Genomic DNA, 26,679 nt, shown 5'->3' on the forward strand with positions numbered 1-26,679 from the left:
AAACAAAACAAAACAAAACATGTATTAAGTTCCTGCCAGACACTGTTGCAGGCACTGGGGATTCAGCAGAGCAAGACTGACCAGGCCCCAGATGCCTTGGAACTGATGTACCACAGTGGGGCGGAGGCTGGGGGAGACAGACACACAAAACAACCAACAAGGTGCTTTCTCTTTTTTATTTTATTTTATTTTATTTTATTTTTTTGAGACAGGGTCTTGCTCTGTTGCCCAGGCTGGAGTGCAGTGGTGGGATCAGAACTCACTGTAGCCTCGACCTCCTGGGCTCAAGCAATCCTTCCACCTAAGCCTCCTGAGTAGCTGGGACTACAGGCATGCATCACCATACCTGGATAATTTTTGTAGTTTTTGTAAAGACAGGGTTTTGCCATGTTACCCAGGCTGGATTCAAACTCCTGGGCTCAAGCAATCTGCCCACCTCAGCCTCCCAAAGTGCTGGGATTACAGGTGTGAGCCACCATGCCAGGCCCAAACAGGACACTTTCTTTCTTTCTTTTTTTTGGAGACGGAGTCTCACTCTGTTGCCCAGGCTGGAGTGCGGTGGCATGATCTCGGCTCGCTGCAACCTCCACCTCCTGGGTTCAAGCAATTCTCCTGCCTCAACCTCCCAAGTATCTGGGATTGCATCCAGGTGTGCACCACCATGCCTGGCTAATTTTTGTATTTTAAGTAGAGACAGGGTTTTGTCATGTTAGCCCACCTGGTCTCGAACTCCTGGCCTCAAGTGATCCGCCCACTGTACCCGCCTTTCAGACAACCACTCAGGGCTCACAGGACTTGAAAAGTCAGGAGCCCGCAGGGTTGGTCTATCCACCAGCTTCAAAGGCCACTCTCTCGCCCACACAGGTCGCCCATGGTTTTGAGACCCTGGGATGGCCGGTCTGCCGCATGGCCAGCCTCCCAAAGTGTTGGGATTACAGGCATAAGCCACCGTGTTCTGCCCCAAACAGGATACTTTCTAATAATACTGGGTGCTATATCAAGGACAGAACACTGGACCTCAGGTAAAGGGACCACAACTTCTAGTGAGAAGGAGGAAGCCAGGGAGCTGGGCAGAGGGCACTGCCAGTGCAAAGGCCCTGTGGGAGAAGAGCTGGTGAGTTTGAGGAATAGGGAGGAGGTCAGTGTGGCTGGAGTGGAGTGAGGCAGGGTGAGGGGGAATAAGGAGCAAGTTCAGGCTGGGAGGCTTGGAGAGCATTTATTCAGCAGGAACTTCTATTCCAGCAAATTTGGCAGAGAACTCAGTCCACACATCCCTACTGGGCCTAGAGAGTGGTCATGTTCAGATCCTGAACATCTAGGTAGGGAAATTAATATCTGGTAAACTCCTATACATACTTCAAAACCCATCATTTTTGTCCAGTGGGAGTTAAAAAGCCACAGCATTTTTCCTAATCCCATCCCACCAGCTTTCCCAGAAGTCCACTCAGAGGAGGAGATGAGGTTCATTTAGCTCTTTTCCTGGCCCTCAGCACAGGCTATTATTAGATATTCAGTGGATTTGGGGACTGGGCGAGGTGGCTCAGTCCTGTAATCCCAGCACTTTGGGAGGCCAAGGCTGGCAGATCACTTGAGCCCAGGAGTTTGAGACCAGCCTAAGCAACATGGTGGGACCCCATCTCTACAAAAAATACAAAAAGTTAGCTGGGCATGGTGGTGCATGCATGTAGTCCCAGGTACTAAGGAGGCTGAGGTGGGAGGATCAGCTGAGCCTGGCAAGGTCGAGGCTACAGTAAGCCGTGATCACACTACTATACTCCAGCCTGGGGCCAGAGTGAGACCCTGTCTCAAAAAAGTGGATGTTGGACAGAAAGGAGAGAAGGAAACCCAAAATGCCTAGCGCCCTTCCTGCAGGACAGCCATCTGGTTGTTGGGACCAACAGGGACAGATTTAGGCTTAGTCCAAGCAAGAATGGCCCAAATTTCCAAAATTGAGAGCTGCTGCCCTAAATGAGGTAGTGAGTTCCTGGCCCCTGGGAGGTGTGCAAGCTGAGCCCGGACACAATTCATTGAGGATGCTGCAGGGGAGGTGATACCTTCCCTGGGAAAAGGTTGGTTGGACCAGGTGACCACCCCCCAGCCCTACCTCAAATCCCTCCCAGCCCTGAGAGTCTGGGCTTCTGCCCTGGCCCTGAGCACTGAGCCCACCACCATCCCCCCTGCCCCTGGCTTCCAGCCATGACCGGCTGCTTTGTCCTTGAAGGCAAGACCAGTATGAAGAGCTGAAGGACGAGGCCACCTCCTGCAGCCTCCACAGGTCGGCCCACAATGCCACGCATGCCACCTACACCTGCCACATGGATGTATTCCACTTCATGGCCGACGACATTTTCAGTGTCAACATCACAGACCAGTCTGGCAACTACTCCCAGGAGTGTGGCAGCTTTCTCCTGGCTGAGAGCAGTGAGTATCCTGGGACCCCAGGCTTAGGGTGGCACTCAATCTTAGCTCACCGCAGCCCTGACCTCTCCGGGCTCAGGTGATCCTCCCACCTCAGCCTCCCGTGTAGCTGGGACAACAGGTGTACACCACTACACCCAGCTAATTTTTGTATTTTTAGTAGAGACGGGGATCTTGCCATGTTGCCCAGGCCAGTCTCGAACTCCTGGGCTCCAGCGATCCACTTGCCTTGGCCTCCCAAAGTGCTAGGATTATAGGTAGGGGCTGGGTCCCCTACTCCGTGCCCTCTGGGCCAGCTCTCCTCCTTCCATCAGATCTGACCTGGCCTATGTCCTCACTACACCTTAGAGTTCTGTTTTGAGTTGCGCTATTTTTTACTAAAGTGTGAAAGGTTGATAATAGGTTTGAGAGGTATTGAAGGAGCTAGGCTGGGACCCGGGACTTCTGGGTTCGTGTTCTGGCTCAGCTCTGCCCATCTGTGTGACCATGGATGAGGCATACCTACCTCTGGGACAGCTTCCCTATTTGTAGAGCAAATGTCCTTTTAACCCTGACTTTCTGGGATCCTGACCCCATAATGAGGCGAATGGACGACACTGAGTTACAGAAAAAAAACCCTCTTGGGTTTTTTCCCCCTCATAAGCTCCAGGGAGGCCTGGAATTTCCCTCCAGGCTGGAGGTAGAGGGGGGTCCCAGGGGCAGGAGGGCCTGGTTGGTGGGAGCAGTTTTATCTGTGAGTTCAGAATTAGGGCAGGTGGCAGGGCGAGGTGGCTCATGCCTGTAATTCCAACACTTTGGGAGGCTGAGGCAGGAGGATTGCTTGAACCTGGGGCTTTAAGACCAACCTGGGCAATATAGCGAGACCTCATCTCAAAACACAAAACAAGAACCAGGGCAGGGGCCAGGCACAGTGGCTCACGCCTCTAATCCCAGCACTTTGGGAGGCTGAGGCAGGTGGATCTTTTGAGGTCAGGTGTTCGAGACACCTGACATTTTTGGATGGGTTGCTAACTTTAAAACTTAATATAGGCCAGGTGCAGTGGCTTGTTCTTGCAATCCCAGGATTTTGGGAGGCTGAGGTGGGAGCACCACTTGAGGCCAGGAGTTTGAGACCAGCCTGGGCAAAGATAGTGAGACCCCATTTCTACAAAATAGACAAATAATTAGCCAAGTGTGGTCGCATCCACCTGTAGTCTCAGCTACTTGGGAGGCTGAAGTGGGAGGACGGCTTGAGCCCAGGAGGTTGAGGCTGCAAGTGAGCTATGATCGCACCACTGCACTCCAGCCTGGGCAACACAGTGAGATCCTTTCTCTAGGGGGAAAAAACCCTTGGAGATTTCACATGATAATTCCAGGGGTCTCCCGTTTCCCATTCTGCACCTCATATTGAAACTTGCCCCTTCAGTGCCTAGAAAGCAGGGTTTCAGATTTCATGTGTGTGCGTGTGCATTTGTGTGTGTGCATGCACGTGTGTGTGCGTGTGCATGTGTGTTGCATGTGTAGGCATGCGTTTGGGTGTGCATGTGTGGGCATGCATGTGTGTGGGTGTGCATGTGCACATGTGTGTTTGTGTATGCGTGTGTGCATGCATGTGCGTGTGTGTTTCCCTAGAAAACTTAGAAAAGCTGACCACTCTGTGCTGCTGGGGCCATTCACTTTTAACTCTTTTATTTATTTATTTTTGTTCGTTTTTGAGATGGAGTCTCGCTCTGTCGCCCGGGCTGGAGTGCAGTGGCGCAATCTTGGCTCACTCCAAGCTCTGCCTCCCGGGTTCACGCCATTCTCCTGCCTCAGCCTCCCGAGTAGCTGGGACTACAGGCGCCCTGCCACCATGCCCGGCTAATTTTTGTATTTTTAGTAAAGATGGGGTTTCACCGTGTTAGCCAGGATGGTCTCGATCTCCTGACCTCGTGACCCACCTGCCTTGGCCTTCCAAACTGCTGGGATTACAGGCATGAGCCACTGCACCCAGCCAGACTGTTTTATTTCGTCACAGTCCCTAAACCTGCTTCACTCCTCTCTGTGACCTGCCCGCCCCTGAGTTTGCAATCCTGATCAGGTCTAAATCTCCCAGGTCCCAGATGAATGAACTGAAGCCCAGAGTCGGGAGTACTTTGCCCAAAGTCACTCAGGGTTGTTGGTCTTCATCTCATCCATGATGGGTCAGGCATGGAGGCAGGGGTGGGGGCAGGCAGGACTTCCTCCCATCACCAAATCCTTTTCACCTGCAGCAAATTCTCACCCCATTTTCTTTTCCTGGGTTTTTCCACCAAGTCAAGCCGGCTCCCCCTTTCAACGTGACTGTGACCTTCTCAGGACAGTATAATATCTCCTGGCGCTCAGATTACGAAGACCCTGCCTTCTACATGCTGAAGGGCAAGCTTCAGTATGAGCTGCAGTACAGGAACCGGGGAGACCCCTGGGCTGTGGTGAGGAATGTGGGGATCAGTGCAGCTTTGTGGGAGGGGAAGGGAGAGGACGGAGTGCAAAGGCATCTGGGTGGGAGAGACGGGTGAACAACATCATTCATGACCAAGAACAGAGACCAAGGGCGCGAGCACTCCCTCACAGCGGGCCCTCCTCCTCCCCTCACTTCTCCCCAAGGTAGGAGACCCCTGAATAATCTGTCCTCCCCAAACTGGTCTCCTCAGCCAGCATGCCAAAGAGACTGTCCCTTCCCCAGACTCCACCCCAGGTCTAGCATAGTCACAATAGAAGGAGTTTCAGAAACGGGGCAACCTGGAAGCTTCCCAATTGCTTAGAATGGCCATAGTTGGAGAGTTCCAGAAGTATCAATTATTAAGAAGGTCCAGCCAGGTGCGGTGGCTCACGCCTGTAATCCCAGCACTTTGGAGGCCAAGGCGGGTGGATCTCTTGAGGTCAGGAGTTTGAGACCAGCCGGGGCAACATGGTGAAACTCTGTTTCTACTAAAAATACAAAAAATTAGCCAGGCGTGGTGACATGCACCTGTAATCCAGCTATTCTGGAGGCTTAGGCAGGAGAATCACTTGAATCCAGGAGGCGGAGGTTGCAGTGAGCTGGGATTGCGCTACTGCACTCTAGCCTGGGCAACAGAGTGAGACTCGATCTCAAAAAAAAAAAAAGGTCCAGTGTTAGAGGGCCCATTGTTTCAAACATGAAGGCGTTGAGAGATGTCCTTCCAGCCCACTATTTAGAACAGTCACAAGTGAGATACTGTCTCTAAAAAATAAAAAATAGTAACAATGATAGAACAGTCACAGCTGAAGAGTTCTAGAATTGCCCATCCTTTAGGATAGTCCCAGCTGAAGATGTCCATGAGTGCCATACTTTAGAAAGTCCCCAGTGGAAGATTTCCAGAGGTATCCATTGCTAAGATGTCTGTAGTTAGAGTTCTAGAAATGCCTGCTGTTGGGAATGTCAGTATGTCAACTCTTGGAATTCTTCAACAGTTGAAGACATTCTCAACTGATGTACTGAGACTTATATCAGTAGTACATTGGTTGAGAATGTCCTCAACTGTTGAAGAATTCCAAAAGTATGCATTGCCTGGAATGCTGCCAGACCATTACCACTCCTGAGATATGCCCAGTCCTGCAGGGAGAGTCCACTGCCAGGACTGTGAGTGGCTGAATTGGATCAAAGAGAAATCAAACAGAGCATCCTATCACATGCACGGGCCAGGCAGTGCTGGTGAGTCTGTGCTCCCCATGCCTGAGTCCAGCTACTCAGGCATAGGCTTGATTCTTGTGGGAAGAGAAGAGACACTCAGCCCCTTTGATGGAAGCTGGGAAAAGAGGTGGCTCTGCTGGAGGCAGGGGCTGGCCTGGTTTAACCCTGACCTGGTGCATCCTTTCCTTGTACTGGCAGAGTCCGAGGAGAAAGCTGATCTCAGTGGACTCAAGAAGTGTCTCCCTCCTCCCCCTGGAGTTCCGCAAAGACTCGAGCTATGAGCTGCAGGTGCGGGCAGCGCCCATGCCTGGCTCCTCCTACCAGGGGACCTGGAGTGAATGGAGTGACCCGGTCATCTTTCAGACCCAGTCAGAGGGTAGGTGTGAAGCTGGGATGGACACCCCACTCCTGGTACCAAATTTTGTCCTGTTCTAGCCACCCTAAGTCCTGAGCTTTCTGGCACAGCTGGGAGGTATTCAGTTGTTCATCCTCAGATGTAGCCCTTCAATTACATTTCTAGAGCCCCTGCTGGCCAGGCCCTGTTGGGTGCCAGCTGCTTCTTCTGTTAGGCATTTGATCCCCCTAACTCCGAAGTGGGAATCGGCCCTGTTTTTCAGACGAGATAACTTAGGCTCAGAGAAATGAAGTTACTTGCCTGGGGTGAGGAATGAGAACAAGATTTGAACCCAGATCCATCTCACTTCAAGACACTAGCAGTAACAGCCTCTCCTACCCCCTTCCACTCTACCCCAGACCCATTTCCCACCATGCCCACCCCATATGGCCTCTGGTAGAGTTGGTGCCATTTAACCCTTTCTTTGCTTCCTTCCCAGAGTTAAAGGAAGGCTGGAACCCTCACCTGCTGCTTCTCCTCCTGCTTGTCATAGTCTTCATTCCTGCCTTCTGGAGCCTGAAGACCCATCCATTGTGGAGGTGAGGCCAGGGGATCAGGAAGGCAGGGAGGTGGTCAGCCTGGGCCACTGCCCCTGTATGATACATGCAGGGTTGGAAAACATGACTGTCATCATGGTAACAATGATGATGATGGGATAATAACCAACTCACAGCCACCATGTGCTGGACACTGTGGAGGGCACTCCCTTCACCCCCATGGCTGCCCTATGAGCTTGAGACACTGCAGTTGCCCTTATTTTACAAATGGAGAAACTGAGGCAAGGAGATGTCAAGGACAAAGTCACACAGCTCCAAGGTGGAGAAATTGGGATTGAAACTCTGTGCCCTTAAACAGGGACCTCAGCTGTGATCTTGTCCAGTGGATTTTAAGCTTTGAGGCTTAATGGGCTTAAGGGGCCACTAGGTGGTGGTGAAGAGGTGGCTGTAATAGTCCACACCTCTGAAATGGCCTCTCTGCGCACCCCTGGTTGCAGATAAAGAAGTTGAGGCTCAGAAGGGGCAACATTTGCCCAGCACGCAACAGGCAGCCAAGAACATAACCACGATATCCCTTCAGGAGCCTGTGAGGGAGATTTGCTGCTCCCATTTTACAGAAGGGGAAACCAAGCCCCAGGGAAGGAGGGAGGCGCCTGGGCTGCGTCTTGGGATGCTCGGAAGCTCCTGTAGGATGAAGCTGGGGAGCGTCCGAATGGGAGGCCAGGCTGCCCTCTGGTGATGTCAGGGTCCTCACCCCTCTCTGCCCCCTCAGGCTATGGAAGAAGATATGGGCCGTCCCCAGCCCTGAGCGGTTCTTCGTGCCCCTGTACAAGGGCTGCAGCGGAGACTTCAAGGTGAGCTCCCCACCCTGTGATGAGCTCCTCGGAGCCCCTCCTCCTCTTCAGGAGCCCCACCTCCCCTCACCCCAGGCTCCCCAGCCTCACCCCACAGGCCTAGAGCATCCAGGTCTCAGCCAAGCCACAAGCCAGGCCTCAGTTTCCCCATGTGCAAAGTGTAGACAGTCATTCTTGTGGTGCAGAATTGGCAGAAGAATTAAACAAGATTTGACCAGGTGTGGTGGCTGACGTCTGCAATCCCAGCACTTTGGGAGGCCAAAGCAAGTGGACTGCTTGAGGCCAGGAGTTCAAAAACAGCCTGGGCAACACAGGGAGACCCTCACCACCACTCCGCCTCCCCATCTCTACCAAAAACTTAAAAATCATTCAAGCGAGGTGGTGCATGCCTGTAGTCCCAGCAACTCAGGAGGCTGAGGCAGGACGATCGTTCAGAGGCTGCCGTGAGCTATGATCACACCACTGCCCTCCAGCCTGGCCAACAGACAGAGACTATATCTTAAAAAAAAAAAATCAAAAAGAAAAAGTAAACAAAATAATGCAGCATTGGCCCAGCCCAAGGAACCAGACTGGGAGAGGGGGTGAGGCTGGTGGTCTCCTGAGTCACAGATTGCCCCACTGGTCCTTTCTTAGGTGTCCTTAATCTGGGTTGGAGAGGGAATAGGTTCTGGAAAGAGCCTGGCCCACGAGGCAAAGCACACTAACGTTTGCCAAGCCTCCAACTCGCCACCACCTGCCAGCACCCACAGGTTGTCTGTGCCCATTTATAGCCGTGTCACCCACCCTGCAGCAGTGGGAGGGGCTGCCACAGAGAGGATGTGGTGACAGAGGTGGGAGGGCCAGCCCCACCTGCTGCAGCCCAGCCTGAAAGTCAGACAGTGTAGACCTAGACCATTGATTGAGCTCCTGCTGTCTGCCTGGTGCTGCGCTGGACACCCTTCCTGCCTCACTCATTCTCATATTCACAGCAGCCCCTGCAGCATGGATGTTCCACTGCCCCCAGGGCACCCATGAGGAGGCCAAAGAGTGGGCAGGGAGGAACATGGACCCCAACCCACATAAGACCCACCCTTTCCTCTTCCCTAAAGCTCAAATATCACATTGATTTTGGGTTGATTTTTACCAATACTCATATAGCACTTGCTATATACCAGGCAGTCCCCTAGGAGCATCACAAACAGTGACTCATTTAATCCTCACGACGACCCTACGGGTGGGTGCTATTATTAGGTCCATTTTACAGATGAGGAAACTGAGGCACCGAGAGGGTAAGTAATTGGCTTAAAGGCACACAGCTGAGAAGCGACTTTGAATCAGTGGTGGTGGCCACATCACAGTTCTGAGATGAGTTTTTGAGGAAGATGAGCTCAAAACAGGGAGATACCCATTCCTGGGGATTTTCCTTGCCAATTGCATGAGGATTCTGGTGTCGTGAGTGGGAGTCCTGGCAGGGGAGGGAAGGGGAGGGTCCTTTAAGTTTAAGGGCCACCGCCTCAGCCAGCATCACCCACATCCTTTATCCTCAAAGTGTACAAAGGCCTTTCCAAGTGGCTTTTCATTGATCCACTCCACCCATTCATTTCGTTAATAAACATTTATTGAGCACCTTCTTTGTGCTAGGCACTGGGGCTACAGCCATGGACAGAAGAGACAAGACTTATGTCCAGGGGCCAAGTGTCTGTCTGGTGGGGACACATAAACCAGGAGAGTGCTAGGTTTCAAGAAGCATCAAGGAGGCGGGAAAGCAGGAGATGGCTCAGGGGTACCTCAGACCTCAGGCCCTCCTGCCCCCATGTCTCCTTGACTCAGGAATCTTGGTCCCTGCCTGGACTATGGGGCCACCAGTTGTCTGACTGGTCACACTACTAAGGGTAGCAACTCCCTTCTACAAGTAGGGAAACTGAGGCCCAGAGTAGGAGGGGGATCCACTAGGGTGGGAGCACATTGTGGTCCTGATTCCTCTCTCTCTCTCTGTCTCTCGGTGTCTTTTGTCTATCTTCATGTCTCTGTCTGTCTCTCTTGATGTCTCTTTGTCTTGTCTCTGTGTCTGTGTCTGCCTTTCTGTCTGTTTAAACCCTCACCTTGGCTGGGCACAGTGACTCACGCCTGTAATCCCAACACTTTGGGAGGCTGAGGCGGGTGGATCACCTGACGTCAGGAGTTCAAGATCAGTCTGGCCAACATGGTGAAACCACGTCTCTACTAAAAATACAAAAATTAGCCGGGTGTGGTGACAGGCGCCTGCAGTCCCAGCTACTTGGGAGGCTGAGGCAGGAGAATCACTTGATCCTGGGAGGCAGAGGTTGCAGTGAACCGAGATGGCACCACTGCATTCCAGCCTGGGCAGCAGAGCCAGACTGTCTCAAAAGAATAAAAGTAAAAGAAAAATAAACCCTCACCTTACCCTCATCCTGTGCTATGACTCTCTCTTTTTCTCTCTCACAGAAATGGGTGGGTGCACCCTTCACTGGCTCTAGCCTGGAGCTGGGACCCTGGAGCCCAGAGGTGCCCTCCACCCTGGAGGTGTACAGCTGCCACCCACCACGGAGCCCGGCCAAGAGGCTGCAGCTCACGGAGCTACAAGAACCAGCAGAGCTGGTGGAGTCTGACGGTGTGCCCAAGCCCAGCTTCTGGCCGACAGCCCAGAACTTGGGGGGCTCAGCTTACAGTGAGGAGAGGGACCGGCCATACGGCCTGGTGTCCATTGACACAGTGACTGTGCTAGATGCAGAGGGGCCATGCACCTGGCCCTGCAGCTGTGAGGATGACGGCTACCCAGCCCTGGACCTGGATGCTGGCCTGGAGCCCAGCCCAGGCCTAGAGGACCCACTCTTGGGTGCAGGGACCACAGTCCTCTCCTGTGGCTGTGTCTCAGCTGGCAGCCCTGGGCTGGGAGGGCCCCTGGGAAGCCTCCTGGACAGACTAAAGCCACCCCTTGCAGATGGGGAGGACTGGGCTGGGGGACTGCCCTGGGGTGGCCGGTCACCTGGAGGGGTCTCAGAGAGTGAGGCGGGCTCACCCCTGGCCGGCCTGGATATGGACACGTTTGACAGTGGCTTTGTGGGCTCTGACTGCAGCAGCCCTGTGGAGTGTGACTTCACCAGCCCCGGGGATGAAGGACCCCCCCGGAGCTACCTCCGCCAGTGGGTGGTCATTCCTCCGCCACTTTCGAGCCCTGGACCCCAGGCCAGCTAGTGAGGCTGACTGGATGTCCAGAGCTGGCCAGGCCACTGGGCCCTGAGCCAGAGACAAGGTCACCTGGGCTGTGATGTGAAGACACCTGCAGCCTTTGGTCTCCTGGATGGGCCTTTGAGCCTGATGTTTACAGTGTCTGTGTGTGTGTGCATATGTGTGTGTGTGCATATGCATGTGTGTGTGTGTGTGTGTGTCTCTTAGGTGCGCAGTGGCATGTCCACGTGTGTGTGTGACTGCACGTGCCTGTGGGCCTGGGATAATGCCCATGGTACTCAATGCATTCACCTGCCCTGTACATGTCTGGACCCACGGAGCTCACCCATGTGCACAAGTGTGCACAGCAAACGTGTTTGTGGTCAACAGATGCCAACAGCCGTCCTCCCTCCTAGCGTCTTGTGTTGCAAGTTGGTCCACAGCACCTCCGGGGCTTTGTGGGATCAGGTCACCAGCCCTCCAGCGTCTGCCTCCCGGAGCTGCAAGAAGTCCATATTGTTCCTTATCACCTGCCAACAGGAAGCAAAAGGGGATGGAGTGAGCCCATGGTGACCTCGGGAATGGCAATTTTTTGGGCGGCCCATGGACGAAGGTCTGAATCCTGACTCTGATACCTTCTGGCTGTGCTACCTGAGCCAAGTCGCCTCCCCTCTCTGGGCTAGAGTTTCCTTATCCAGACAGTGGGGAAGGCATGACACACCTGGGGGAAATTGGCGATGTCACCCGTGTACGGTACGCAGCCCAGAGCAGACCCTCAATAAACGTCAGCTTCCTTCCTTCTGCGGCCAGAGCCGAGGCGGGCGGGGGTGAGAACATCAATCGTCAGCGACAGCCTGGGCGCCCGCGGGGCCGTCCCGCCTGCAGAGGGCCACTCAGGGGGGGTTTCCAGGCTTAAAATCAGTCCGTTTCGTCTCTTGGAAACAGCTCCCCACCAACCAAGATTTCTTTTTCTAACTTCTGCTACTAAGTTTTTAAAAATTCCCTTTATGCACCCAAGAGATATTTATTAAACACCAATTACGTAGCAGGCCATGGCTCATGGGACCCACCCCCCGTGGCACTCATGGAGGGGGGGTGCAGGTTGGAACTATGCAGTGTGCTCCGGCCACACATCCTGCTGGGCCCCCTACCCTGCCCCAATTCAATCCTGCCAATAAATCCTGTCTTATTTGTTCATCCTGGAGAATTGAAGGGAGGTCAAGTTGTTTGTCAATGATTTGTCAGAGAACCTGTTGAAATGTGAATTAAGAAGCTAAGAAAATATTTCTTAGCAACATTTTCTTTTTCTTTTTTTTTTTCTTTTGAGACAGAGTTTCACTCTCGTCGCCCAGGCTGGAATGCAGTGGTGCGATCTCGGCTCTCTGCAACCTCTGTCTCCCGGGTTCAAGCGATTTCCTGCGTCAGCCCCAGAGTAGCTGGAATTACAGGCACACACCACCACGCCTGGCTAATTTTTGTATTTTTAGTAGAGCTGGGGCCACCCTGGCCCGGCCCCGTCTTCCTCCCCAAAGGTCAGACTGCTGGCTGCAGGGCTGTGCTGGAGGAGCCAGCTCTAGCTCACCCATGCTTTTGGAACAGGGTCGGGTTGGAAGTCAGCACAGGTCAGTCCTGCCGAAGGTTCCTTCATGACTCATCTGTGAAGTGGGGTGGTTGGGAGAGGTAGCTGAGAGAATGCATGAGAGTCCTCGGTGCCTGGCAGGAGGCTGGAAGGTTCTAGAACACTGATGGTTATAAGAGTGGGACTGTGAGCCTGGGATCGGGGGGTGTGAGACTTGGATGGGAGCACAAGAGTGGAAGCACAGCTTCTGCACGGAGCAGGCGCAGCCCTCAACACCCCGTGCACCTGCACCCTAGGGACTCTTGGGTCCAGATGTGCTGTGGTTTTCACACCTTCTTGGGGGCAACAGGTTCCAGGAGCCACCTGTGGGTGCCACCTGAGCCACAGGCTCCCAGGAAAGCAGCACAGCTCTCCTGCACCCAGAGCTTGCTGGGTGGCGGAGGGGAACACAGATGGTTGGGGAAGGCCTGAGGCCAGACTGGGGGACTCTGGACTGGGGCAGATGAGGCTCCTCAGAATCCCACCTTTGAAGGGAACTCAGCTTATAAACACAGAGGAGCAAAGTTGGAGGGCCGGGCATAGTGGCTCACACCTGTGATCTCAGCACTTTGGGAGGCCAAGGAAGGTGGATCACTTGAGGCCAGGAGTTCGAGACCAGCCTGGGCAACATAGCAAGGCCCCATCTCTACAAAAATTATTATTTTTTAAAAAAATTAGCCAGGTGTGGTGGTGCTTGCCTATAGTCCCAGCTACTCGGGAGGCTAAGGTGGGAGGATCGCTGGAGCCCAGGAATTTGAGGCTGCAGTGAGCTGTGATTACACCGTTGCACTCCAGCCTGGGTCACAGATCAAGACCCTGTCTCTTAAAAATAAAAGTTGGAGACAAGAGCTGGCTCACCTGAAAGGAGGGATTAGTAGGTAGGAGGGTGGATGGAGGATGGATGGATGTGTGGGTGGATAGGAAGATGGTATTAAGTTGGTGCAAAAGTCTTTGCTATTACTCTTAATGGCTTTAATAAAAAGCTTGAAGGAAGAATGGTTGGTTGGATAGACAGAGATAAATGCATACTGGAAACAAAGATAAAGATAAAACACAAGTCATACCAGGCCAGCAACTCTATTTTGTTCACTGCCTTTAGTCCCAGCCTGGCACATAGTAGGCACTCAATAAAGCCTGATTTGTAGCATTTGCTTATTTCCATGGTGTAATTTCATGCTCCTGATTTGAGTCTAAACACAGAGTTGGGAAGAGATATGCACAATCTGCTCTCTTGGCTGGTACGAGTGAGTCCCAGCTCACCGATGGTAGCCCAGAGAGAACATCAAGAGGGGTAGGGGGCTTCAGGGAGGAGGTGGTGTTGGTTGGATTTCGAATAATGAATAGGAGGCTGGGAGTGGTGGCTCATGACTGTAATCCTAGCACTTTGGGAGGCCGAGGCAGGCAGATCATTTGAGGTCAGGAGTTTGAGACCAGCCTGGGCAACGTGGTGAAACCCAGTCTCTACTAAAAATACAAAAATTAGCTGGGTGCGGTGGCGGGTGCCTGTAACCCCAGCTACTCAGGAGGCTGAGGCAGGAGAATCTGAGAGATGGAGGTTGCAGCGAGCAGAGATCGCACCACTGCACTCCAGCCTGGGTGACAGAGCGAGACTACGTCTCATTAAAAAAAAAAAAAAAAAAGGAAAAATGAATAGGCGTTGTTAGATGTACCAGCTATTTGGGGCAGAGGGAAGAGCTTGGACAAAGGCCTGGAGGTATGACCAAGGGTCAGGAGCAAGTGGGACAGGCGCTCCTCGCCCTCCAAAGACCAGGCCAGAATTGCTGACAAGACTCACTGAAGAGGAAGGGGGACCGATAGCAACATCACTTTCCCAGCTGCCGCATTCCTCACCTTGCCGTCTGCAAGCTCTGAGGGGCAGAGTCATCCGTCTGACAGATGAAATGAAGGCACAGCTCAGGCTGGTGACCTGCCTGAGGTCACACACTGAATGAGTGGTCGGAGCTGGAACCAGAACTCTGGGCTTCTGATGCCAATTTCAGCTCTTTTTCACCTTGCTCTGCTGGAACGTACCTAGATCAAGAGGTGAGGAAGGTTTAGCAGACCCTGTGGGTGCCTGCTGCATCTGCCTGTGCAGCAGTTTGGAGATGTGGCTGACCCCAGCTCTGGGAGTGGCTACGTGAACCAGGCCTGCCCAGTAGGACATTTCTTCCCCCTGGCAACAGTACAGTTTAGGGACAGACATACCCTAGCTGGTCCATGCTCTCTTTCTGCTGGGATTACTAAGCTGTAAGGAGGGTACTGGGAGGGGCAGCAAGAAACACACAAGAAAGCAGAGCTGAGAGATGGTAATAGCTCTTGAGATCCTGGATCCAGCCATGCCTGAAACCACGTTTCTCCTGGACCGTTTAGATACATGAGTATGGAAGTCATTATGCTGTTCACCATATGCTGGGCACATGGCAGGATTGTACATCCTGACCCTCTGTAGCCAGATGGGGCCGTGTGACTGGCTGGGACTGGGCAGTTGTGAGCAGAAGTGATAAGTCTCACTTCTGGGCAGAGCATTTTTCAGATGGCTACCACACCCCCTGGGGTGTTTTTCCTCTGTCACAGAGACAGATGATGATGGTGACTGCTCCATCTGCCTGGGCACCTGGGTCCTTGAGGGAGGAGATACAGACTGAAGTTTCAGTTCACTTGTGATAGACGTGTATCGTGAGCAAGGAATCAATCCTTTGTTGTTCTAAGCTGCTGAGATGGGGCTGTTTGTTACCACAGCATAACCCTGCCTACCCTAGCTGAATCAATGAGCTGATAAATTTCCTTTTTTGCTTAAGCTGGTTTGAGGTGGGTTTCTGTCCCTTGCAGCAGAAAGTGTTCTAGCATTATTCTGATATTATCCCCACAGTAAGGACTCTCCTTCTATCCTAAGGAAGGACCTTGTATTAGTCCTTGTGTCACTATAAAGAAATACCAGGCTAGGCTGGGATCACGCCTATAATCCCAGCACTTTGGGAGGCCGAGGCAGGCGGATCCCTTGAGGCCAGGAGTTCAAGACCAGCCTGGCCAACATGGCAAAACCCTGTCTCTACTATAAATACAAAAATGAGTCTGGCATGGTGGCACATGCCTGTAATCCCAGCTACTCAGGAGGCTGAGACACGAGGATCACTTGAATCTGGGAGGCAGAGGTTGCAGTGAGCTGAGATGGCGCCACTGCACTCCACCCTGAGCGACCGAAAGATCCTGTCTCAAAAAATAAAAAAGAGAAATACCAAGGTCTAGGTAATTTACAAAGAGGCTTAATTGGCTCTCAGTTCTGCAGGTTGTGCAGGAAGCATGGCACCAGCATTTATTCTGGGTGAGGCCTCAGGAAGCTTCCAATCACAGCAGAAGGCTAAGGGGGAGCCTGCATGTCACCTGGCAAGAGTAGGAGGAAGAGAGCAAAGTGGGAGGTCCCAGACTCTTTTAAACAACCAAATTGGCTGGGCACGGTGGCTGACACCTGTAATCCCAGCACTTTGGGAGGCCGAGGTGGGTGGATCACCTGAGGTCAGGAGATGGAGACCAGCCTGAGCAATATGGTGAAACCCCATCTCTGCTAAAAAAAAAAAAAAATATATATATATATATATACAAAAATCAGCTGGGCTTGGTGGCTTGTGCCTGTAGTCCCAGCTGCTTGGGAGGCTGAGACAGGACAACTGCTTGAACCCAGGAGGCAGAGGTTGCAGAGAGCCGAGATCACACCACTGTACTCCAGCCTGGGCAACAGAGCCATACTCTGTCTCAAACAAAACAAAACAAAACAAAAACACACAAACAAACAAACCCACCAAATCTCCCATGAAGTGACTGAGCGAGAACTCACTCATCACCAAGGGGATGGTGCTAAGCTGTTCAGGAGGGGTCTGCCCCCATGAATCACCTCCCCGCAGGTCTCACCTCCAACATTGAGAATCACAGTTCAACATGAGATTTGGAGGGGACAAACAGCCAAACCATATCACCCCATTCAAAGGGCCCAGAAGACCAGGCTCTAAGGGCAAGTCATTTGCTGTCGCTGCGCCTCAGTTTTCTCTTTTATGAAGTGGAGGTTAGGAATCAGCCTCTTGGCTTGCTCCAGGAATGAAAACAGAGGGTGGAGCAAGCCCTTATTAGATGTCAGTTGCCTTAGTGTTTTTGTTTGTTTTTTGTTTTTGTTGTTTGGTTTTTAGACAGAGTCTGACACTGTCACCCAGGCTGGAGTACAATAGCGTGATCTCCGCTCATTGAAACCTCCCCCTCCCAGGTTCAAGCAATTCTCCTGCTTCAGCCTCGTGAGTAGCTGGGATTATGGGCACGTGCCACCACACTTGGCTAATTTTTGTATTTTTAGTAGAGACGGGGTTTCACCATGTTGGTAAGGCTGGTCTCGTACTCCTGACCTGAAGTGATCTGCCCGCCTCAGCCTCCCAAAGTGCTGGGATTGCAGGCGTGAGCCACCACGCCCGGCCAGAGGTGCGTTGTCTTTCTATCATCACCTTGAGCTAGGCTCCAGGTCAGAGGAGAAGAGGGCTGTGGCCCCAACCCTTCCCAATCTCCTTCCCAGAGAGTTCATAAATGCTTCCCTCCAGATGCCTTGAAGCTTGCACTGCTTTCTGCTGGGATTCAATGAACACATAACCCCAGCTCTCCAACCATCAACAGTTCCTGCGAGATCTCAGCCTGGGATGCTGTCTGGGGGTCCCAGATGCTCTAACAAGGGAAGGAGACAGAGGGAAGTGAAGGCCCAGAAAAAGGCAGTGATTTGCCTGGAGTCCATCATGCCCTGCCCCATTCCTGAGCTCCTTTTGGTCCCCCCGCTGGAGGTGAAAGCCCCTTCCTCCCTCCTATCTGGGGATGTTGTTTGCCTGAGCCCGGCTGCTGGCCCCATGGTATGGCACAATCCTGCACAGCCCACCCAGTCCCAGGTGCACCGGTGGAACCCAGGAAGGGGACTTCCGGTGGAAGATGGAGCAGTGAGCACGTGCACTGCCCCTCCCAGGAGCCCATTCCACTGACAGTAAAGGAAGCAGGCGCTTCCTTTAAACTCTCAACAGGAAAGAAAGCAGGTGCTTCCTTTAAACTCTCGACAGGAAAGAACAAGGAGAGGACTTGTCTGCCATCAGGAAACACCCACGCATTCGTGTAAGATGAGAGGATGGAGTCAAGTCTGCTCGGACGTCACCTTCTCCGTGTTGGGTTGGGTCCTTTATTCAAAGTGCAACACCCCACTGCCTGGTTTTGTTTTTTCCATCACACTTATTATACCTTCTCCTACATTTGTGTTATTTATCCATCATATTTACTGTCTATCGCCACTACAGCAGGGATCTAATTCTCCGCTGGGTCTCAGAGCCTAGAATAGTGCCTGGTATAGAGCAGGTGCTAAAAAATATTGAATAAGTGAATGAATGAATGAATGAATCAATCAATGGTAGAGCAGTGACTGGCAAAGCAGTATGCAGAGAGGAGGCAACCATCTGCCCCAGACCTAGAAAGGGCACAGAATGAGGTGTGGAGATGAAAACAGGCCGCCTCCTGGGGAGTCTGTAATGAGAGCAAGAGCCCTTCCTTCATTGCTCAGACCATGGGGCAATCATAGGTCTTCCCCGTGTCTAAGGGTGACAAATGTGAAGGTTTTTCTTTCAAAAATCATGGTGGCTCATGCCTGTAATCCCAGCACTTTGGGAGGCCGAGGTGGGTGGATCACCTGAGGGCAGGAGTTCGAGACCTGCCTGGCCAACATGGCAAAACCCCGTCTCTACTAAAAATACAAAAATTAGCTAGGTGTGGTGGTGGGCGCCTGTAATCCCAGCTACTCTGGAGGCTGAGGCAGGAGAATCACTTGAATCCAGGAGCCGGAGGTTGCAGTGAGCCGAGATCGCACCACTACACTACAGCCTGGGCGACAGAGTGAGACTCTGTCTCAAAGAAAAAAAAAAAATTGATGACCCCAGATAAGAAACCCTTTCATCCTACTCTTTAGGGAGTCTCCCAGCACAATGCTGGCTCCCCCACCACCCCAAAACAAATCCCATCCCTGGAAGGCAGTGTGATGGGGAGGTCCCTGAGGCTGGCAGACTGGGAACACCAGCAGATCCGCTTTCCAGCCTCCAGCCCTGTGGACATGATTTTACCTCCTGCACCTCAGCTTCCTCATCTATGAAATGAGTATACTGATCAGGCAGAGACGTCTTAGGGCTGTTGTGGGGCCAGAAGTTAATGTGTGTAATGTGCCCAGAACAGTGTCTGGCATCTGGCAGATGCTCAGGAAATCTTGTTGCTAGGATATCATCGATTTTATGGATAAGTCATGCCCTGCCCCAGTCAGTTCTTACTGGCCTCACCCTGGAGCCTGTATGGACCAAGAGCACCTGACATTTGGAAACCAAGGCGAAGTAACGGGAAACAGAGACGCTTGGGTGGCTGCTGCCACCTGCTGGTAAGCACTGCAATATGCAGGTGTCGGCTGAAGGCAGTGCCCGCTCGCCCTGCTGTCCAGGGGGAAAGGGACACAGGAGTGCATCTGCCTGGCGCTTATAAAGGGGACCCTGGACAATCACCACAGCAGCCCTCTGCGGTAGAGAATACGGGCGATGAGGACAGGGTGAACTGGCAGGGGTTTGCTTAATTCAACAAAGGCTGACTTCCACCCTTTGGGTGGATGGACCTGCGTTGGGCATTGGAGGTAAGGAGGGAGACTCCACGCAGGCACATACATGCACACTCACACACACACATGCCCACACACAAATACATACATACACAGCATGTATGTGCACAGATACACACATTCGCGACTTCAAAACGTTTGTGGAGGCTGGGCGCGGTGGCTCACACCACCAACATGGAGAAACCCCGTCTCTACTAAAAATACAAAATTAGCCGGGCGTCGTTGCGCATGCCTGTAATCCCAGCTACTCGGAATCTGAGGCAGGAGAATCGCTTGAACTCGGGAGACGGAGGTTGCAGTGAGTCCAGATCACGCAATTGCACTCCAGCCTGGGCAACAAGAGCGAAACCCTGTCTCAAAAAAAAAAAAAAAAAAGAAAAGAAAAGAAAAAGAAAAAGAAAAAAAAAAAGTTCGTGGAAAATGGAATTCAAAGATTAAAAATAAGAAACAAACTGTCTTTCTCAACATAAGTTCCATCAAGGTCAAGACACTTTGGTGGGCGATGAGACCAGCCATTCAGTCCCTCCCTGAAAAACTGAGGGTCCTGGGAATTTTACCATGGCAATGCCATCTTTTTACATTATTAACTGAAGAAAAGTGCCCTTTAAAGTTTTTTTTTTTCTTTTTTAGGAAACAAAAAGAAGTCGGAAGGAGCCATATCAGGACTATAAGGTGAGTGCCTAAGAATTTGTCATGGAAACGCTTGCAAAATTGCCCTTGTTTGATGAGGAGTGAGCAGGGGCATTGCTGTAGTGGAGAAGGACTCTCTGGTGAAGCTTTCCTGGGTGGTTTTCCACTAAAGCTTTGGCTACTTCCTCAAAACACTCCCATAATAGGCATGCTGATGCAGATGTGCCAGGGGGTCGCTGAGTGGGCCGTGCTGAGGGCGTGTTTTATGTTACAGGCCCGGGCTTCCCAGGGCGTGCACACAGATATGGATGGAAATGGGAAGAGGGAAAGTGGGAGGGGCCCTGAAGGAGAGGGGCCCACAGGCTTTAGCCAGATTTGAAATGTTGTATTTAACAGACAATGCATTCATGTATTTGCTTATCTAAGAAAAAGAAAAAAGAATTAAGAGTGAGGAGGGCAAGACTGGGGGGTATATGGAAGCTGGGGACACAAAGCCAAGGTGTCCGGGCCTCGTGCAGGTGCCCATCTGGGCTGTGCATTCCCTGGCCTCTCTGCAGGAGACCAGGAGCCACCACCTAGCACTGTTCTGGCAGCTGCAAAGGGGCCAGAGACCCATTTTTGCCCCTTCGTAGGTTTTGTTTGGTAGTTAGTGCTTAATGTTTCTTTCAAATTTGCATTCCTTCACAGCCTGGGCATACACATTTTAGTTTTCCACAGTTGCTATCACTCCCTAGTATTTAACCCAAGGCCCCTTTCCTCTCATTTGTTACCTGCCTGGCCCCTGAAGGCATCTCAGCTCACAACTACTGGTCAATGCTGTGGCTTCTGGAGACTTCTGTGCAGAGCTTGGAGGGGCAGAGAGCTGTCTTGGAAGGATGGATGGATGGATGGGTAGATGGATGGATGGACAGATGAATGAATGGATGGGTAGGTGGACGAATGGACAGATGGACAAATGAATGGGTGGATGGGTAGGTGGGTGAATGGATGGATGGATGGACGGATGGATGGGTAGGTGGATAGTTGGGTGGACGGATGGACAGATGGGTGGGCAGATGAGGGGCTTCATGATGGGTAGGAGGGAGGGGAAGAAGCAACAGATTATCCTTGGGCAGAATGGGGATGTGGACTGGTGTTCACAGAAGCCCCATTTCACCATCTGAGAGCTGTCCCCACCATCCCTATGTCCCATCTCCCAACACATGCCCACACTCTCCATCATCTGGGAGGCACAGGCAAAGAAAGAAACCTGCTGAACCCGACTATGCACTTGCATCCGGTGCTCTTCAGCTCATCCGGCCCTCCCTTGAGGGAGATACTCTTCCCCCAGTTTTCAGACGACAAAACGAAGGCTCTGAAATGTGAATGCAGGGTCAGTTTTTTAGGAAACACTTACTGGATTCCCAAACCTTTCTTCCACCACGCCACACTTTCCCAAATAATATTTGTACAGTATTTTATTTATGAAGCAGACCACATCCACTATTCTACTTGATTGCCTCAAAAAATCCCATAGAACACTATTGTTTCTACACTTGAGTGAAACTTTAAAGGGAAAAAAAATGGACACTAAGACCTGACCAGGCTAGGCAGTGCGGGGACTCACTCTCAGGACTCTGACTCCCAAGTCCCTGCCTTTGTCCCTCCTCATCCAGAAGTGTGGCCCAGAGTGACCAGGGCCCTGGTCCCTCGTAGAGGGAGGATGGAGACATAGGGTTGGAAGGTGGGTCAGGTCAGGGGTACATGTTCCCCAGAGGGGACACTTTTCTAGGTGAGAGAAGCTGCAGGTGGGTGTGAGACACAGCTGGCCAGGTCGGGGCACATCCCACCTAGAGGGAGCGGCCTCTGCTTAGCACTTCTGACTGCCACAGGCAGGAAGCTAAGTCCATTGTTACTGGAACTTTCCATTTTAAGAGAAGACAGAAATCTGAATTTTTTTTAAAAAAAAATGTGAACTCTACATTTTAAAAATGTTGGCAACTAACTTAAAAAAATGTAACAATGTGAGCTCAAGAGAACTTCAAGGGGCCAGACCCATCCCGCAGGCCCTGCCAACAACACCGGCTGTGCTGAGCTGAGCTGATCGTGGGCCTGGCACTGGGCTGGGAGCTGCTCTGTGGGGGACAGGCCTGGGACCAGCTGAGAAGGTGGTGAGGGAGCTGCCTGTGCCCCTCTCCATCCTGGAGGCCATCTCTCACCTGCTGGCTGAGGCTGGGCGGGGCTGCCGAGCTTAGGATCAGGGCCTTCCCTCTTCCTTTGGTTTCAATGGGAACAGCCATTCCAGGTTGTTCTGCAGCCAAAGCAGGGAGTCCCCTAGGGGAATCACTGATTCTTTAGGAAACACACAAAACAGAATGCATTTTACTTCCCTTTAATCAAAAAATAAATAAGTACACTCCACAGGGACTTTTTTTTTTTAATGAGGAAAAAAGGTGAAAGAACAAAATAAAACAAACAAAACCAAAACCTACAGGGACTCTTCATTTCTGGCCTGCAAGGAATCACCAGCCAGGCTGAGGGACACGGACAGCCAGCCCAGCTGGGGCCTGCCAGGTGACTCACAAGGCTGAAAAGGGAGCCGCTCCGCTCTGGGTGGTTCAGTCCCAGCCAGGGGTTGGGATGTCCTGCCTGCGGAGGGGCCACAGTCCCCATGGGGGGCCCCTCGCAGCGGGGCACACCGATCCCTATTCTGCAAGGTGTATCCCACAAGGCCCTTCCTCTTGGTTGCACCTGGGCACTCAAGGAGCCAGGAGATCCTGCCGAGATGGCTAGAGTCTGGAATGTGAGGTGTGCACAGGCGGGGCAAACTCTGGAGACCCAGAGACAAGAAGCACCAACTCCCGGTGTGATGAGGCCAGTTCCCAAGGGGAAGGCCCAGAAGAGCCTGGGGGATGGGCAGGTGGGGGAACCCCTCTTTCCAGAGTTCCAGTACAGTGGGAAACGTGTCAGTCTGTGACTCTGGCCAAAGCACCCGTCCCCTGCTGCAGGAGGCTCGGCAGACCCAAGGCCAGGGCACAGTGGGGTCTGCCGAGCACCAGGCAGGAGTGGTGTGGCAGGCGGTGGCTGGGAGGGAGGGGACGCCCACAGGGGTCCTAGAGGTGGATCCACTTGTTCCAGTTGACCTCATGGGGGAACACACGGCCCAGCCGGAGGGTACAGTCCAAGGTGGGCTCATAGAAAGCCATGGGGCTCTCGTCCAGGCTGGAGGGCACTTCCACCTCTTCCACCACGGGTGTAGAGAAGAGCGAGACAGGCCTCGGCTTTCTCAGCCAGCGCTTCCGGATGCAGCCGAGGGACTCCAGGCCCTGGAGACACCAGACACACAGGTTACAGCGGCACTGCCCTCGCCTGCTTGTTGATTTATTCTTCAAGCATTTATGGAATGCCCCCTCTGTACCAGGGAGCCACTTCCCAGAGCAGGGGGCACCTGAACTGGGCATGAGGCAGGTGGGCATGTACCAGGAGGGTTCAGGCAAAGGCCCTGGCGGGAGAGGCAGCTGCCTGAGCAGCACGTGTACAGCGCTGGCTGGGGCCACCACGCTGAATCTCATTTGGGGAGGAGAGGCGTGCAGCGCGGGATAAATCCCAGCTTCCTGTGAGCCAAGACTGGCTTCCAGGTGGGGTTTTGTTTGGCTCATGGGGAATTTGACACTCAACTTCAAGCTCCTAGCTGCCAGAGGAGCTGGAGGCCCCAGGCACACATGGGAGTCAGCCAAGCAGGAAGCAGCTGCACCAGGGGGCAGCTGCTTGACCCGTGGGGCCCGGCGGGCTCATGAGTTAGTGACCCCTGGCACAGAGAAAGCATCAGAGACAAGCACCCCGGGCACCCCATCTTCCAGCCTGGCCAGCAGCATGGAGCTGGTGAAGGACACTGAGGGACGGCCTGAGAGGCAGGAGCCCAGGACAAGCTGGGGGAGGAGGTGCAGGCAAGCAGTATGGTGGTACTGCATGTTGCCTGGGGCCTGAACATCACAGCTGGGCCATTGAGTGCACCCAGCCGCCTCCACACCCTGCTGAACCCGGGAAGACCCCACACCTGGAGCAACTCCAGCACGGCGACGGGCTGCAGGACCCCCTGGTAGTGGCGCAGCAGGGAGCTCTCGGGGATGCCAGGCCTGGTCATGATGTGGTACAGCATGGCCTCCATCATACCCTTGCATACGGGAAGGTTCAGGTGGCCATCCACGACACGCCACGGCCGGCCGATGAAGCAGACACTCTCACAGTCCCTGCAGGGAGAGGGCTTGACATCAGGGCTTGGTGGGGGCAGGAGGGCAGCTCGTCCAGACAGAACACTGAGGCTCAGGGGCGTCCTAGGCCTGGCCCAGGTCACAGGGCTGAGACCAGCCACCTCTTGCTCTCTGCTTTCCAAACTCCCTGCTTCTCTCCTGTCTGGACAGAGGGGCCCTTGACCGCCAGCTGGGTGGAACCACGACGTGGGGTCCGCTCTGATGTAGCTGTAACTGAGGCCTCAGTGGGCCCACCCACATTGGCAGGAGAGGGACAAGGGCTGTGACTCCTGGACTTGCCAGCTCTACTGGCAGCCCAGGCAGAAACCACCTCCAGGCTGTGGCGAAGCTCACGGGAGCATGACCCTGAAGCTCTGCTCCACGCCATGTGCAGAGTTCCAGGCACGCTTTCCTCGAAACAGACGTTTCTGTTACTAAACCAGAGACTGAACAGCCACCCGGGGCCCACGAGTGGGGCGGACCCAGAAGAGTTGGACACCAGGCTCTCATCGCTATGGCTGGGCCTTGGAGGGGGCACACCTGAGCTCCTGAAAGCCAGGACACAGGGCGCTTGGGTCCTGCCAATCTGGGGTCAGCACACACACTCATGGGAGGCACCCCCACCAGAGGGGCTTCTGCGGCCCCCTTGCTTCCTGTAACTCTGTGGCATGGTTGTCCCGGGGGCAGCTGGGCATTCAGGGCTTATCCCTCTGTGGACCCCTGGCTCATCTGCAGGAGTGGGTGAGGTGCCTGTGGGCCATGAGGAGCCAGTGAAGCACAGCTGACAGCACCAGGCATGGTTCTCCACCAGCGCCCTGGGCATTCTGGAAGCGCGGCCCTCATTCCAGGCCGACCTGGGCACTGCCAGTGCTCAGCACGCCTGCTGCTCGCCCACTGCGCCCCTCCAAGTACCCCTGCCGAGAACCACGGTGCCGGGCAGGCTGTCAGAGCTGGTACCTGGGGAAAAACCCTCAAAGACCCTCACACAAATCCTTACACTCGGTCCCTGTCAAGAGCCCCGCCCCAGGCCCCGGAGCCAGAACCCCACACCCACCTTTCCCGTGCTGCCTGGGAGATGTTGCCAGCTCCGAAACTCTCTGTGAACCCTGAGGGAGGAGGAAGAGAATGTGAGAGACTCGGAAAGTCAGGGAAGCCATCTCTGCCCTCCAACCTTCAGCATGGTACCTAGCATGAGCAGGGCACCTCGAGGCTCAGGGGGTGAAGTGTCAAAAAAAAGGACAATGAGCATCTCACAGAGCGGCCACCCTGGAGGTGGCAGGGCCGGGCAGACTGCCGCACACAGCGCTACATGCAAGCAGCGTCCCAGGCCCGGACAAGCCCCACATTGCAGGAAGCCAGCGAACACCTCATTTTCCACCCAGAAGCCCTGACCACAAGGGTGGTATAAAACCCGAGGCAAAAACACCCCAAAGAAAACAAAAACGCCCAGAGAAGCCACATGAGAAGGCCGCTGCTGATGACAGACGTGCAGGAAAGGAAAGGGCGTGCTGCCACCCGAGGAAGTTGAGACCCCCATGCCATCACTGCCCCACAGCAGCCGCTGCAGTGCACACGCTGGCCCCACCGCCTGAGCTCCTGCTCCGGAACTCACAGTGCTGCCTGGGGATGTGGGAGGCCTGCCCTCCCCTGGAAATGCATTTACAGGCAGTATCCTCCCCCTCGGGGCTCAGGCTCTGAGAAGCTGAAGTCAAGCCCCTTTTGTGCCAGTGGCAGGTCCCCCATCCTCGGAGGAAGGTGTGAGGCCCATCAGGGCGGAGGGGAGGGAAAGCCAGGGTGGGGTGAGGTGGGGTGGGGGACAAGGCGCGCGGTACCTCTGGGGTCTTCAGAGCCCTCTGGAGGCTGCGCCTGGCCGCTCAGCTGCTCTTGGCCTGGGGAACTGAACTCACCGACACCCTCTTGGTCTTCCTGTGCTGCTCCCGCTGCAGCGGTGTCTTCAAGAGCTGGGGGTAGAGATGGGGCCTGGGCTTCTGCCCCATCTTCAGCTCCGGGCCCAAGGCTGGGGGCCAAATTTGAGTCCTGGAGCGCTGGCCTCTTGGCAGGGGTCATCTGGGTGCCCTCGGCGTCGGTCTCCCCATTCTCACTGGCCCAGCTGGCGTGCCTCTTGGTGCCCCGGGGGCTGTGAGAAGGAGGTGCCTGCCCCTCGGGGAGGCTGTCCTCACTGGAAGACCCCTCCAGGGGTCTGGCCTGGGGGTCTTCTCTCTGGATGTCGGCGTCTTCTCTGTCTTTCAGCCGCACGGAGTGCAGGAGCCAAGGCCAGGCAGAGCCCATGGCTACCAGGCGCGCAGTGTTGCCACCGACCTCCAGCACCTGATGCTGCTCCAGGAGGGCCTGGGGAGGCAGGAGACACGCGGGGTCTGTGGGGAGCTCGGGATCCTCCACGCTGGTGACGGGGGACGAGTGGAGTGGCCTCCCCTGACTGGCGGGTTGAGTGCCCTGAGCAGCCCAGGCCCACGAGGCAGGCCTGGCTCCCAGCCCCGGGGCTGCCCCTTGCTAGCCCTGTGCCCTGGAGCAGCGTCTCTTCCTCTCTGGCCGCTCGTGAA

General features: G+C 53.8%; 2 protein-coding genes and 3 long non-coding RNA genes across 19 annotated transcripts in view; 1 reads left to right on the forward strand and 4 right to left on the reverse strand.

The window, feature by feature from the left end:
- IL21R (interleukin 21 receptor) overlaps positions 1-13,748 on the forward strand; it is a 46,920-nt gene extending 33,172 nt beyond the window's left edge. For all 14 annotated transcript variants that reach the window (XM_024349494.3, XM_024349495.3, XM_054669054.2 and 11 more), the window contains 6 exons: positions 2,222-2,421; positions 4,693-4,847; positions 6,269-6,446; positions 6,904-7,003; positions 7,734-7,815; positions 10,261-13,748. In XM_024349494.3, the coding sequence (XP_024205262.1) occupies positions 2,222-2,421; positions 4,693-4,847; positions 6,269-6,446; positions 6,904-7,003; positions 7,734-7,815; positions 10,261-11,010 (1,465 nt within the window). In that variant the 3' untranslated portion in view covers positions 11,011-13,748. The remainder of the gene's footprint in view (positions 1-2,221; positions 2,422-4,692; positions 4,848-6,268; positions 6,447-6,903; positions 7,004-7,733; positions 7,816-10,260) is intronic.
- On the reverse strand, positions 5,161-7,015 carry LOC107968816 (uncharacterized). Its single transcript, XR_001710281.3, has 2 exons — positions 6,930-7,015; positions 5,161-5,346 (listed from the first exon to the last, which is right to left on the reverse strand). It is a non-coding gene; the product is annotated as an uncharacterized LOC107968816 (long non-coding RNA).
- On the reverse strand, positions 9,395-14,707 carry LOC107968815 (uncharacterized). Its single transcript, XR_010152577.1, has 2 exons — positions 14,453-14,707; positions 9,395-11,513 (listed from the first exon to the last, which is right to left on the reverse strand). It is a non-coding gene; the product is annotated as an uncharacterized LOC107968815 (long non-coding RNA).
- A 4,784-nt stretch (positions 14,708-19,491) lies between these two features.
- Positions 19,492-22,220, reverse strand: LOC134808798 (uncharacterized). The gene is made up of 3 exons (XR_010152575.1): positions 22,088-22,220; positions 20,660-21,243; positions 19,492-19,609 (listed from the first exon to the last, which is right to left on the reverse strand). It is a non-coding gene; the product is annotated as an uncharacterized LOC134808798 (long non-coding RNA).
- Positions 22,221-22,244: 24 nt separating this feature from the next.
- GTF3C1 (general transcription factor IIIC subunit 1) overlaps positions 22,245-26,679 on the reverse strand; it is an 88,880-nt gene continuing 84,445 nt past the window's right edge. Inside the window, exons 34-37 of one of the 2 annotated variants that reach the window (XM_016929679.4) lie at positions 26,026-26,467; positions 25,173-25,224; positions 23,926-24,118; positions 22,245-23,194 (exon numbers count right to left, since the gene is read on the reverse strand). In XM_016929679.4, the coding sequence (XP_016785168.1) occupies positions 22,982-23,194; positions 23,926-24,118; positions 25,173-25,224; positions 26,026-26,467 (900 nt within the window). In that variant the 3' untranslated portion in view covers positions 22,245-22,981. Of the gene's footprint in view, positions 23,195-23,925; positions 24,119-25,172; positions 25,225-25,950; positions 26,468-26,679 lie in introns of both variants that reach the window. The other variant, XM_016929678.4, reaches the window with a different exon arrangement.

Source organism: Pan troglodytes, chromosome 18 (genome assembly GCF_028858775.2).
Source record: "Pan troglodytes isolate AG18354 chromosome 18, NHGRI_mPanTro3-v2.0_pri, whole genome shotgun sequence".
Classification (NCBI taxonomy): Eukaryota; Metazoa; Chordata; class Mammalia; order Primates; family Hominidae; genus Pan; species Pan troglodytes.